This window comes from Ostrea edulis, chromosome 1 (genome assembly GCF_947568905.1).
Source record: "Ostrea edulis chromosome 1, xbOstEdul1.1, whole genome shotgun sequence".
Taxonomy (NCBI): domain Eukaryota; kingdom Metazoa; phylum Mollusca; class Bivalvia; order Ostreida; family Ostreidae; genus Ostrea; species Ostrea edulis.
The window spans coordinates 89,752,296-89,765,746 of NC_079164.1; the positions used below are offsets into that span (position 1 = coordinate 89,752,296).

A 13,451-nucleotide genomic window follows, 5' to 3' on the forward strand; every position below is an offset into this window, starting at 1 on the left:
ATTGTACCAGTAGATACATGTATTATATGTATAGTACACTGCATGGTACTGAAACACTTGAGAAATGTATGTCCTTTATATTCAGTTATATAAAGTCTGAGTGGCAGTTGAGATGCACCATAGGCGACATGAATGCCTGCAACACACCTGGATACGTGGAAACCTTTGAAGTAACAAGCTCTGTTAGGTTTATCTTGGTACCAGGGAACACACCAGAGAGAATACCAAGGTGAGATAAACTAGTTCATTAAATGACTCGATAACCACAGAAATCCTTTTCAACAAATCTTTATCACCGCTGTGCAGTTTCATGGAAGTATTTCACACTTACATGTACATGCTTAGTTTACATGTGTGTATTGTTATTTCACCCTCGCATGCCCCCACCCCCACCCCTTGAAATCATGTCATGACTGCTTTCTTGCCTGGAATGTAGTATACAATTACAGTATAATCTGTCTAAACCGGCTATGTGTGGTTCCAAAGAAATTGGCCGGTTTGCACAGAGTCTGGAGTGCAGAATGTTGACAAGAAGAGTTGCTTCCCTTGTATTCACTATCTATGCATACATATGTAATGATTGCTAACGTTTTAATATACATATATCACAAAAGAATTCAAAATGTAAAAATATAAATGTCAGTGTTTTATTGTTGTGCTCATTTGAAAAAGTTTCAATTTTTATTAAACAGTTTAAAATCTGGGAATTATTCGCGCAATTTTCTGTTGGTAAATTGTCGATTTTGTCTACATCATCGCCGTTATCAAGTGCTACATTATGTACATTCGTCAAGTTTGTGTTGTGTTCGTTTAAAATTTAGTCTTTCCCAGCTTTCATTGTAAATGTATCGCTTTCAACTGTCTCAATTTATGAAACGGAAACTAATACAATGCCGAGTGATCGACCGGACATGGCGAGTTGTGCTAACTAACTGCATATCATCACTGTCCGACTCGCCGTAGAGCTCCGAGAAGTCCACTAGGGGAAACCCTGCTTTTGGAAAACATAACGGGATTGTTGCCGATTTTGTTTCATTCCAAAAATGTATCGAATTCATCGATTAATTGAACTTTGTCTTTTAATGTCAGTTCTCGTCTCTGTCGTTAGGGGGAGGGCGCCATTACCTTGTGCGTGGTGCTGTCGTAATTGAAAAGTGCACCCCCTAAAAATAAGGTTTTATTTTAAACTGATCGCGACTCATCGCCAGTTGCACTCTTTTACTTACCTGTGGCTTCCCTTGAGACACCCTTTGTGTACACCATGTGTGATCAACCGAATACCGACAGGTTGGTCATAGTGGGGTGGCTGGTTTAAATGCAATAATTAGAGCTAATTACGAGCAGTTGGGACCTTGTGTACACCGAATACAATTGACCGCAACAATTAGGGTGGTGTATCATCGAGGGACCGGTTTACACAGGATAATTAAAGTTAATTGATAGCAGTTGGGACTGTGTAAGCCGGCCGATATACAGAATACGCAGTATCCGGAGTACAGGGAATTATTAATAAAGGATTTGTTAAAGAAATGTTGGGGACTATATTTTGTGGCCGGAATTGACAGAGCGCCGGAGTACTCAGAGGCCGGTTTAGACAAATTATACTGTACTGACTTTTGTTGAGGTTGATACATGCCCCCTTCCCCACCCCTTGAAACCATGTCATGACTGCTTTCTTGCCTGGAATGTAGTATACAATTACTGACTTTTGTTGAGGTTGATACATGCAATTATGACTCCAAGAAACAGAACCTTGACCTTGGTTTCTATTTTGTTGTTTCTTTGTGTTGTTATAAATCCTTATATACGCATCAATCTTCTCAAAGTCAATATATATAATATATAACATAAAAGGTGAAAATTCAGACTCGCATGTGTCGGTTTCTATTTTGTCTGATGGTATGGGGAAAATTGAGAAACTTAATACTTTCCCAGTCTGAATATCCTATTGCAATAAAATTATGTTCAGATCAAATCAACATCAGAAAAATTGTTCAAAACTCGCTAAATATTAATATTGGTACGTGTATTTCAACAGATAATAATATTAGATTAATGAGGTTAAATGACCCCTTTGCGTCAATATCCGAGCTGACCCTCTGAGCTGACAAGAGGAATTGATTTATATTTTAAAACTTGCTTGTTGCAAAGTGAATAAAGTTTTTAAGGAATGAGATATGAAAAGATGTTTATTTCTTATCCCTGTGAAAGTTTATGTATTTATTGTTTTATTTCTATTTCAGGTACAAGGATAGCAAGTACAGTAATATATGTTCCCAGGACATTTGCTGGGAGGCCTTTATTTACCCCCTCTCCTCTAGATATGAGGGCATAGACAAAGACCAGATCCTTGTCCAAGTTCTCCTCGTCATTGTCATTCTCGTCGGTTTCCTCGTCTTCCTCAGACCTTGGTGGTACATCCTATGATCGAAAAGTCTGCTAGTTACTGTGATATTATGATTTAAGGTTGTGAATGTACATGATTTCATAGGTTGTGTAAAAAGATATAGAGAAGGTATGGGAATTTTAAAAAGTATTGGAAGATGATCATGAATATACAAGAGGATACCGCTAGTTTTAAAGAAGTTAGTGCAGACATTGGCTTGTACATTTATTGTACTTGGGTTAGTGATAAAACTAAATGTGTAAGCGAGAAATATACAGGGATTTGAAAAATGTAAAGATAGTTTGTAATAAGTGTAAATCTACTGACGCAATGGATAAAAGGCTTACATCTATTACATTGTCAAACTATTTCATTTTTAATCATGTATGTTCAAGTGTTACCACTGAACACGTGAATGGAGAAATAACGCAACTGTTCACTGACATTTGGTGAAGTTAAGAGAAGAAATGAAGCACAAAATTCCGTCCATTTCGCTTCTCCCTTCCCAGGCTGTCTTGCATATTGATCATGATATTGATTTCGTCGATGGTCGACTCTTAATGTGTGCATGTTTTTGTATTCCAAACATATGCAGAATTAGGCATTAGCATTATGAAAAAATGTTGATTTTGAGTGCATGTTGGTAAGAAAGGTGTTAACTTAAGAGAGATCTGTCATCATGTTTTATATAATGAAATCTACATGTAGATATATATTGAAATAAATTATTTTTCTACAAATCATGGATTGTTTCATGTATATACAATGTGACTTGAATCTAAGTCTATGCTCTAGATCTGGCTCCAGTGTAAAAGTAATTTAAGTGATTTGTTTATTGTTCCAAAAATACAATATTGTCCATGTACATGTATGTCAAAATGGTGGGTTTTAAGGGGGTGGGTGGGTATTTTTATCTAGACCCATACAAAGGTGTCATTGTACATCACATAAGAACTTCAAAGGAAGAAGATTGTTGATCAACATTGAGAAGAAGAGGTTATCTTAACTTGCTTTTAGATCATGTTTTATGCTTAAAAAACCCATACACATCCTTCAGATACAGGCTTGCTGATCTGTTATATAAATGATTTCTTTGGAAGGGTAGTTGATATATGTATGGACAAAAAAATCAACACAAATTGTGTACAGTTTATCATCAAGTAATTCTCCAAATGAAAAACATAAATTTTACAATCAAATGACAAGGGTATTCAGATCTGTGACATCATCTTAAACACTGACTATAGATAATGTAAATCTGAAAATATTTGATTAGATTTATTTCTGTGAAATTGGGTTAGATTATTAGCACTTTATCTTTTGTGCATCAAGCTTTTTAGAAGGCATGATATTAAAGTTTGTTTTTATGAGAATTTTCTTTTTTGTAAACCAAAAACCTCCAAAATAATTGCCAAAATTTATCTACAACAAAACTTTTCAGAAACACATTAACAATATTGAATAAAAAAACTTTGAACTATGTAAAAGCCACAAAAACTCATGTAAGGTTAATATTTTTCAGTCCTCTAATGCCCTGCATCCCACACTTTGCACCTGCCACTTTACATCCAAATGTAATGGCATCACAAAGTTTTGTGCCCTTGGTAAGAGCGAAAATAGTGGCCGCATTAAATGTATCTCCTGCTGCTAAAGTGTCGCAGAGTTTCTCGGGAGGAAAACAAAGGGAGGTAACCAGCTGACCTTCACAATCAATGGCTGCAGCACCATCTTCACCCCAGGCACAGATGACTGAAGCTCTGGTAGAAAATAATAATGCAAGTGTTTAGCTCTCTTCAAATACAATCTTGAAAATTGTGAAACGAAGGTCTTAAATTTTCCATTAAAAAGAATATAATAGAAACAAAGCCTGGATTTCTCGAAACAATCTTACACAAAAGTTAAACTTGAGTCTGAGATTTTACTCTAAATTTAACTGCTCAAATGGAAGAAAACTGAAACTTCAGTTGAGAATTTATTTTTGAGAATTCCATGCCTGGCTGACCTCCATGAAAACAGATTTACATATACACTTACCCTTTCCTGCACCTCTTTACAAATGCGTTGACTGCCTCCTCTTTACTGTTCAGTCCTTTATTCTGGCTGTATTCCTTGCTGACAAACACATAGTTTGCCTTATCTAGAAGCTGATCTTATAAACAAAGAAAGTATCCATTTTAATTCTAATGATAATAGATTCGATCAGCATGTTTTGTAATGTAATTTCTTAATGAAATTAAATCAATTCACTTCATGAATGCAGCTCACAGAGTCAAAATAACAACTAAAACAGTTCTGGGTTCCTAAAAGATAATAGAGTAAAAAAAGTTGAAGTAACTTCTAAACATACCCAATTCTGGTCTGGCTGGTTTCTCAAGCTCCACAGAAGTTTGGACCTGTTCTGATTCAGACAATGACTGGTTGTATTCATCAATGTGAGCTAACATCCTAACTATTTCATAAGTTGGGGTGTTAAAACACGGCCTTCCCTAAAAACAGAGATTAGCAGATACCAATGGGGTGCAATGTTTATCCCACTATTCAGAAATACTACATGTACATACAGTATAATGTATGATATATCATGATGTACCTTGCCCTATAAATCAAATTAAGGTATTCCCATTGTGGCAAGGAGTCTGCCTTGGATGGGGAGGGGAATCTTGAAGAAAATGGATTACAAGGATTTTTATCTATGCACAAATAAACTCTTTTTCCTGTTTAAAATACATTCACTGGATTTGTCAGGTGTTTTTTTGGTGTTTTTACATAAAAAATTTTTTTTCAAGAAAACTCCATGAAAGTGCCTAAAACAATTATCAATACAATTATCAATCTAATATGTTGGTCTCAAGCAAAATCTGATGTTCAGAAATATTTTAAAACACTGTTGAGCAAGGGGAAATCATTTTTGAAACTGAATTATCATTCACTGACATATAGTCATGAATACAACAAAATAATGAGATCAAAGGATGAAATACAGAATTACTGAAGTTGTAAGCATCAACAGTTACTGCTGTAGACATTCTTTCCTAATATCAAAACTTTAAACACTTTTCTAGCAATTTTGACATTCACTTCATTTTAGGATCGATCCTTCATAGAGCATTCTGTATTAAATATATCACAATATTGCAATCTACGTTGATCAAAACTTTGAGGACAATATGATTAAGAAATGAATTTCATTCTTGAAAATACAAGAGGGTACTAGTAGGACCCGTGTGTTAGCCCTTCATGAACTGTATGCCAGCGAGAAGCATTGTCACTGAAATTTACTTTCTATTTTTACATTCTACTTTTATTTCTGTCAGAATTCCAAACCGTTAAAAGAGAGGTGCTATATTCATCACGATTCATACTATCACAACTGCAATGCATTTATGAGAGAATGGCTATCATTACAATCGAAGGAAAAAACAAAAGACTGCATGAAATGTAAATATTACAAAATGTTTTTAATTTTCATTTAACAACTTGCATGAATGGCACATACATAATTGGGTGTCTTTTTTTTTTTTTTTTAGGTTCATACAACATTTATTCACATTATGACAGTCAGGGTTTTAACATCATGCCCTTACAAACCCACCTGACTAGGGGGTACAGGGTATTTTATCTACCATTTACTCACACATCCACTCTAATAGGCATTCATTCAAAGATAGGAAAAAAGGAAGAGAATTAGAAAGGAATGAAATTACTCTGGCTTATCATATGTACACTATACAAAATAATATTAATCTAATAGGTTGTCACAAACTAAAGGTTTTAAATGTATAACAAATGTACTGTTATGACATTGATAATAACTTCCGATGATATACATAGGCTAATTAATATATACAATTACATATTATATATTCTGGATGATCTAAAATCTATAAATCTTTTAATTTATGAAATGTATTCCATTTCTTCTCAAAAACATCTACATAATCATTTTTACATGCTAACTGCCTTTCTACTTTGTACACATTTGTCCAAGTGGTAATAAAGTTATTTAACAAAGGCGGATTGCCTCTACATTTGCAACCATACACAAAGTACTTTAAATAATAATTAATCAAATTGATCATTTCATTTTCTGAGCTACCCAGCAAAAAGGTTTTTTTATCAACAACAATATTTACTGAAAAAAAATCCCTAAACCATGACTGCACATTCTTGCAAAATAAAACAACATTTTCACAGTCATACAAAACATGCTCTATTGATTCCCTTTCTTTTACACAAAACGAACATAAATCGTTGTCTATTTTCTTTATTTTGAACAAAAATAAATTTGTGACTAAAATTTTTTGATTTATACGATATTGTAGCCACTGTAATTTTGTATCCTTTGTAATAGTAAAAACATTTTTATTAATTGTATTCCACTCTTCTTGAGAGATATCAAATTGTATATCCCACTTCTTTTGACCTGTAGGTTTTTCTTCACTATGATTAAAAATTTGGTACAGTTTTTTCTTGTTTCTTTTAAAATATATGAAAGGGGCTATATGTATGGGAATAGTAGGTTCTTGAACTTTTATAAACTGGTTTATTCCATTAACTCTCATTGCTTTCTTCAATGCTTGTCTTAAACCAAAAAATGAGATTTTACTTTATACATTTCCATGAATCGATTATAATTCATGATATCTCCATTCTCATCTAACATTGAGTTAACTGTATATACATTATTTTCACACCATTCTTTCAGATATAAAGTTTTTCTATTTACCTTTATGTTTTCATTGTACCATAAAACACTATTAACCATACGTTCAGAAGATTTTTTTCTCTCAAAAAGACATATTAACCATTTCCAAGATTTAATTACATCCCTCCAAAACATATTCTTTGATTTTTCAAGTTTTTGTAAAGCATACAACGGTCCAAATTTAATAACATTACTTATATCAACTTCTGCTCCTATAATAGATTGCCACTTGGCTGTATCAAAGAGAAGTTTTTTAATCCATGACAATTTTAGACTTGCAATAAAGTTTTCAATATTTACCATATTTAATCCTCCTTTGTTATATTCTTGTGTGACGACTGATTTTTTAACTTTTGCGACAGGACTTTTCCATAAAAACTTGAAGAATATTTGATTTAACTTGTCTATGATGTCTTTAGATGGATTTGGTAATGAAATAAATAAGTGTACCAGTTTTGAAATTGCTAATGATTTAATCACTGTAATACGCCCTATAGGAGTAAGATTCCTTCTTTCCCAATGTTTCAAAAGATTTTGAATAGCAATAATTTTTTTATCAAAATTTATTTTTACTGTTTCACCTAAATCAACATCAAAATCTATTCCAAGAACTTGGAATTTATTATTGCCCCATATCAATTCTTTATCTTCCACTAATCTTTTTACTGAATATCTCTTACTACCAATCCATACCACCTGACTTTTACTATAATTGAGTATCTATCCGTTTCTATAATGAAGTGCATCAGGACTAATAGATTTGTAATTTTGTCTTGATTCAAATTTCTTTGATTTAGGTAGATACAAATTAATGACTGTAATAGGTTCAATACATTACTATAAAGTTAATTTTTTTGCTGAATCTGATTTAGAAACATTTATCACCTGTCCTGAATATTTTAAAGAAATAACTTGCATTAAATTGTTATTAACCCTCTTGGACATTTGTATCAAATTGATTGATGAAAAGGTGAATATAATGAACAGTGATCAATCGCATAACTCCTATAAGATTACAAGATTAAGAGTTGGGCAAATAAGGACCCTTGGATAAACCCGAGGTGGGATCAGGTGCCTAAGAGGAGTAAGCATTCCCTGTCGACCGGTCACAACCACCATGAGCCCTCTATCTTGATCAGGTAAACGATCAAGTAATCCATAGTCAAAATCAGTGTATAAATAATGGTCTAACAATAGGTATGAAACATGCCAGACAGCATTTGACTCTATGACAGGTTGTATTGGCAAACTAGATTGTTATAACGGCCATAGAATTTGCAAAATGCTGACTTTAAATGATATAACATGAACTATCACTATATCATCAATTTCTCATTTTTCTAAAATGACGAAAACTTCAATAATGTATTAGAGACTGTTACCTAGCTAAATCAAATTCAAAACATTCTCTTACCTCAAAATGTATCCATTTATAATTTTTCAGATCAACAGCTTTGAAGTCTTCCAAAGTCACTTCTGGTAAATTCCTAAAACAGGTACATTTGATGTGTGTTTATAACAATTTTACATTTACGATGTTTTTGCTTTAATATAACTACAATGTAATGCAATCATTTCCTCCTAAATCCACTGTAGCTGTAAACAAATGCACATGAATACAGATAAATATAGCACATATATTTTAATGGCTGGAAATTCTGACAGAAATGAAATAGCTAATGTAACGTGCTTCATGAAGTAATTATGCTGGTGTGAAGCATTTCAATTGGTATCCTAATGTATTTTTAAAACATGAATTTTTTTCCTTAAATATACTCTAAGATAGCGCTATATATATATCACCCGCATCTTTAAAATCAAATACAAAGTATATACATGTATATTAGTCTACTCAAAATTTTGTAAACAAGTAAATTTCAGAATTTCTCTTCCAGTCACCTTCATCTATTTATACATCTAACCTTAAAAAACAAGAGGTACTGTGAGCAATGCTCACTAAGAATACCCCCCGCTTACCCCAATCTCCCAAAGGGTGTTGGTAATAGGTATAAACTACCTCTTTTCTGAGTGTAAAAAACAAAAGGCATGACAAACCAAACCATATTGCTACTTCGATGTCCAGTGAGCGTGACCTTTGACCTTTTGACCCCAAAATCGATAGGGAACATCTTCATCCCATGAGTAGTCCATATGTATGATATGGTGACTGTAGGTGGAAAGGATAACGCTTTAGAGCCCGGAAACCATATTCCTACTTCGATGTCCAGTGTGCTTGACCTTTGGACCCCAAAATCGATAGGGAACATCTTCATCCCATGGGTAGTCCATATGTATGATATGGTGACTGTAGGTGGAAAGGATAACGCTTTAGAGCCCAGAAACCATATTGCTACTTCGATGTCCAGTGCGTTTGACCTTTGGACCCCAAAATCGATAGGGAACATCTTCATCCCATGGGTAGTTCATATATATATGATATGGTGACGGTAGGTGGAAAGGATAATGCTTTAGAGCCCGGAAACCATTGCGTCTACAGACGGACGGACGGACAAGTTGCGGGGGGGGGGGGGGGGGGGGGGTATAAAAATCAAGATCTGATGTTGATAAAAGTACCATTCATGTGAGTTTGGTAAAAACAATGCAACAGGAACAAACATACAAATGAGCTTGATGGTGATGTAGTGAAGGAATAGTGGGTTTAAGCTGACATACAATTCATCTAAATAGACCCAAACAGACAATTGGGCTGGATAGTGATGTAGTGAAGGAATAGTGGGTTTAAGCTGACATACAATTCTTCTAAAGAGACCTGAAATGTCAGCTCAGATTTTCTTTGGTTTGAACAAAGTCATGTGATGTTTAAATGGCTACAGCACTACAGAAAGAGAAATGAACTTGCAATTTCTACTGATCATCGCAGAAAGACGGTTTTGTTGCATGAAATGTAACAATGCAAAACAACAGAGTCTGTACCTATGTCATAATACCAAAGATTTCATACAATAAGTTGTATTTGTTTAACGTCCCACTCCGGAATTTTTCACTCATAAGGAGACATCACCATTGCTGGTGAACTACGACTTTCATACAATAGTTGATATGCTTGTAATCATATATATGCTATGGATGTCTATGCATAATCAATATGGAGTTATAAGGACCATTGTCAAGTGATATTGGTCTCAGACACAGAGGTGCATGTTATATTGACCTTGCAAACTCAGTCAATAAAACATAACCCCTGTGCTATCTGTCAATATTATCTGACATGGGCGACATAACATATTCACACACTAGAACACTGAAGTTCATATCAATTCCATGTCTACTAACTGGCACTGGGTCAATTGACTTTTCTAGTATGTATTTGTTTACTTGCTGGCATGTAGAATGGTCCTGGATCCATTTTGTGAGTTCATGATAATGATAGATGTTGGGGTAATATATCCGGTATCATATGTACGGCAGTGGGCAGTGGACACTCCAAAGCTCTCAAAGTCCTCTTTCAAAAATCTGTCAACAAAGAATACTGTAACACTATTTTTATGAGGATATGCATACAAATCTTATACTAGTGATAATATATTGAAAATCATCTTTCTACATGAAATATTTACTGTAGTACATGCATGTATTCAATAATTCTGCAAATTCTACATTTTTCAATATCAAGTATAATTAACAAAATAAAGGAAATAATGCTACAAATTTGAAAATCAGTGTTGTGCAGGTTTATATTGTTCAGCTTTAATACTCTCATTACTAGTAATACCAGGAGATGCAATCAAAATGGGATCATATGTATCTGTGTCATCACTACTAAATTGGACTATATACACTGTACCTCATTTCATTATCGTTAGCAAAGTTCCCCATGTACTCAGATCGGGCTCCCAGTAACGACAGAACAGAACTAGTGTTTGCAGCATTGCCGCCCTTCTGCCAATAGAAATCTAAAACTCTGAAATAGAAGTACATGCATGAAAGGTGAAGATAACGAACAGTGATCAATCTCATAAATCCTATAAGCAATACAAAATAGATAGTTGGGCAAACACGGACCCTTGGACACACCAGAGGTGGGATCAGGTGCCTAGGAGAAGTAAGCATCCTCTGTTGACCAGTCATACCCGTCGATGTTTGAGATTTTCTTTGTAAGTATATATTAAGAATAACATATTTTAGCGTGTCAGAGTGGTGTAATTGGATTCCAATTTCATCAAAAGCAAGCATTGTATGCGTAAGTTGCTTAAATGGTCGAGCAGTTCAGCACAATGTTACATGTCTTCTAAGATGGTTTATACGCGCAAAAGTGAGGACAATATTCTAGTATTTCTCAAAGTGTCAATACAAGCTCTCAAAAAGAAATGATAATAAACTTACGGTATGAGAAATAAGCCAGCTTATGAAAAGATTGATTTTGTCATGATTAAAGAAAATCTTTTAGAAACATAAATCTAAATTAATACTTTGCTGCACAATCTCTTATATTATTCATTGGAGATAAAGATACACAGGTGCTTTTAACTTTAAAGTCTCTACATTAATTAATGTTTTAAAGTAATAAAATGGGTATTAAGGATCGAGAAATATTGTTGCTTACATAATTCCAGTTTACCTTTTTCTCAGAACTAGAGCACGAATATTTTAACATTTTTATAAGGACTAAACAATATGCATAAACAGTCTATGCGAAAGTTTTTTGGACCACACAGGACATTCGGTCCTGTGTAATCAATGAATTACACACCGGACCGAACCAAATTTTGTCAGACTGAAAAACCTAATGTAAAAAAGTGAAACAAGTGAAAATGCAAAACCAAGGAAATCTTTATTTATTATACTTGGGATCCCTCCCGTATAATACTTTAGATGATCCATGCGGTTTTAATAATTCATTTGTGTGCCATTTTTTCTTATAACAAATATTTAATTGATTCTGCATCAAAATAGTAAAGTTCAAAACCGGACACTGAGACATCGGACATTTCGGTCCGGTGTAAAAAATGATGCATTGGACCTCAGGCACTGTACATCGGTCAGGTCCGATGGTCTGATGTCTTTTGCATAGACTGCATAAATCTCATGATGAATGACTGTTGTAGATAATAATCAATTTTCGTATTGATCAAGGATAAATAATGGCACTTCTTTGCAACTGTCAATGTATATGTACTTTAAAACTGCATGTCGTTCTGAATATTGTCATTTTAATACCTTTGATTTCAGACTCTACACCATCTTAAGGTGGTGAACCTAGACAAGATGTTCGAAACACCTGAGCCTGAGGGATTTTAAAATTATATTAGAAGGGAATTCCAACAGTTTGTATGGCTTAAATTACTACTATGCCTTATTTTGTGGGTGCATATTTTTGAGAACATAATTTTCATCTGATGGTGTATTTTAGTAGGAAACATGTTTTCATGAAAACGCCCTACTATAAATTGAAACAAACATGATATTTAAACAACTGTTAAAGAGTGATTGCTTGCCTTTGATCGCTGTCTTCCTCGGGATAATTTTTACAGACGCTTACAATGTCCACGCAGGCCAATCCAACAGACATCACACGAGGACCCGACATGTTACGACACCCTGTCTAACAATTTACGAGTTGAAATTATCAGTCGACATCTGTCTTCTCGTGAAGATTTCACATCGTCGAAAATGAAAGTACCCCCAAAGTATCATCATTTGCATGCTCTCGGGTATTTCAGATTGAATAAATAGAAAAATCTTTATAGCCTGATAGCATCGGAGTTCAAGAGAATTAATTAGTCCACTGGTTGACAAATCTGCAACGGACGATACTTTGGAGTAATTATTGCTGATAATTCAACGCGCACGACCTGCAGAAAAATATGAAATGAAAGTAAGATCCCTGTTACGGAAGCGCATGGGGTTCATAAGCTATGTAGTTGAAAAAGAAACAGCAGTAGGCCTAATGAAAAAAAAAAAAAAAAAAAAAAATCGCTGTCTAGTTTATTGGGTGATTAACTACAATGGAGAATCGTGATAATTTGTATGTGCCTAAATTATCACGTTTTCCAGTGTACGAAGATGAAAGGTGAAGATAACGAATAGTGATCGATCTCATAATTCCTATAAGCAATACAAAATAGATAGATGGGCAGATATACCAGAGGTGGGATCAGGTGCTTAGGAGGAGTAAGCATCCCCTGTCGACCGGTCACACCCGCCGTGAGCCCTATATCTTGATCAGGTAAACGGAGTTATCCATAGTCAAAATCAGTGTGTCAAGAACGGCCTAACAATCGGTATGAAACGCGTCAGGCAGCATTTGACCCAATAATAGGTTGTATTGGCAAACTAGATCGTTATAACGACCATAGAATTTGCGAAATGCTGATTCTAAACAAGGTTGTTAAAATTGGA

At 34.4% G+C, this 13,451-nt stretch overlaps 2 protein-coding genes across 4 annotated transcripts in view; one reads left to right on the forward strand and one right to left on the reverse strand.

Annotated features, from left to right (window-relative positions):
- Nucleotides 1–3,126, forward strand: part of LOC125675383 (tectonic-2-like) — a 31,225-nt gene extending 28,099 nt beyond the window's left edge. For all 3 annotated transcript variants that reach the window (XM_048913026.2, XM_048913019.2, XM_056165451.1), the window contains 2 exons: nucleotides 86–229; nucleotides 2,244–3,126. In XM_048913026.2, coding sequence (XP_048768983.2) covers nucleotides 86–229; nucleotides 2,244–2,427 — 328 coding nt within the window. In that variant the 3' untranslated portion in view covers nucleotides 2,428–3,126. The remainder of the gene's footprint in view (nucleotides 1–85; nucleotides 230–2,243) is intronic.
- A 397-nt stretch (nucleotides 3,127–3,523) lies between these two features.
- On the reverse strand, nucleotides 3,524–12,924 carry LOC125675208 (ketohexokinase-like). Its single transcript, XM_048912727.2, has 7 exons — nucleotides 12,548–12,924; nucleotides 10,897–11,013; nucleotides 10,428–10,565; nucleotides 8,506–8,578; nucleotides 4,734–4,872; nucleotides 4,421–4,535; nucleotides 3,524–4,143 (listed from the first exon to the last, which is right to left on the reverse strand). The coding sequence occupies exons 1-7, from the start codon at nucleotides 12,637–12,639 to the stop codon at nucleotides 3,885–3,887; spliced, it is 933 nt and encodes a 310-aa protein (XP_048768684.2). The 5' UTR covers nucleotides 12,640–12,924; the 3' UTR covers nucleotides 3,524–3,884.
- Nucleotides 12,925–13,451: the final 527 nt, after the last annotated feature.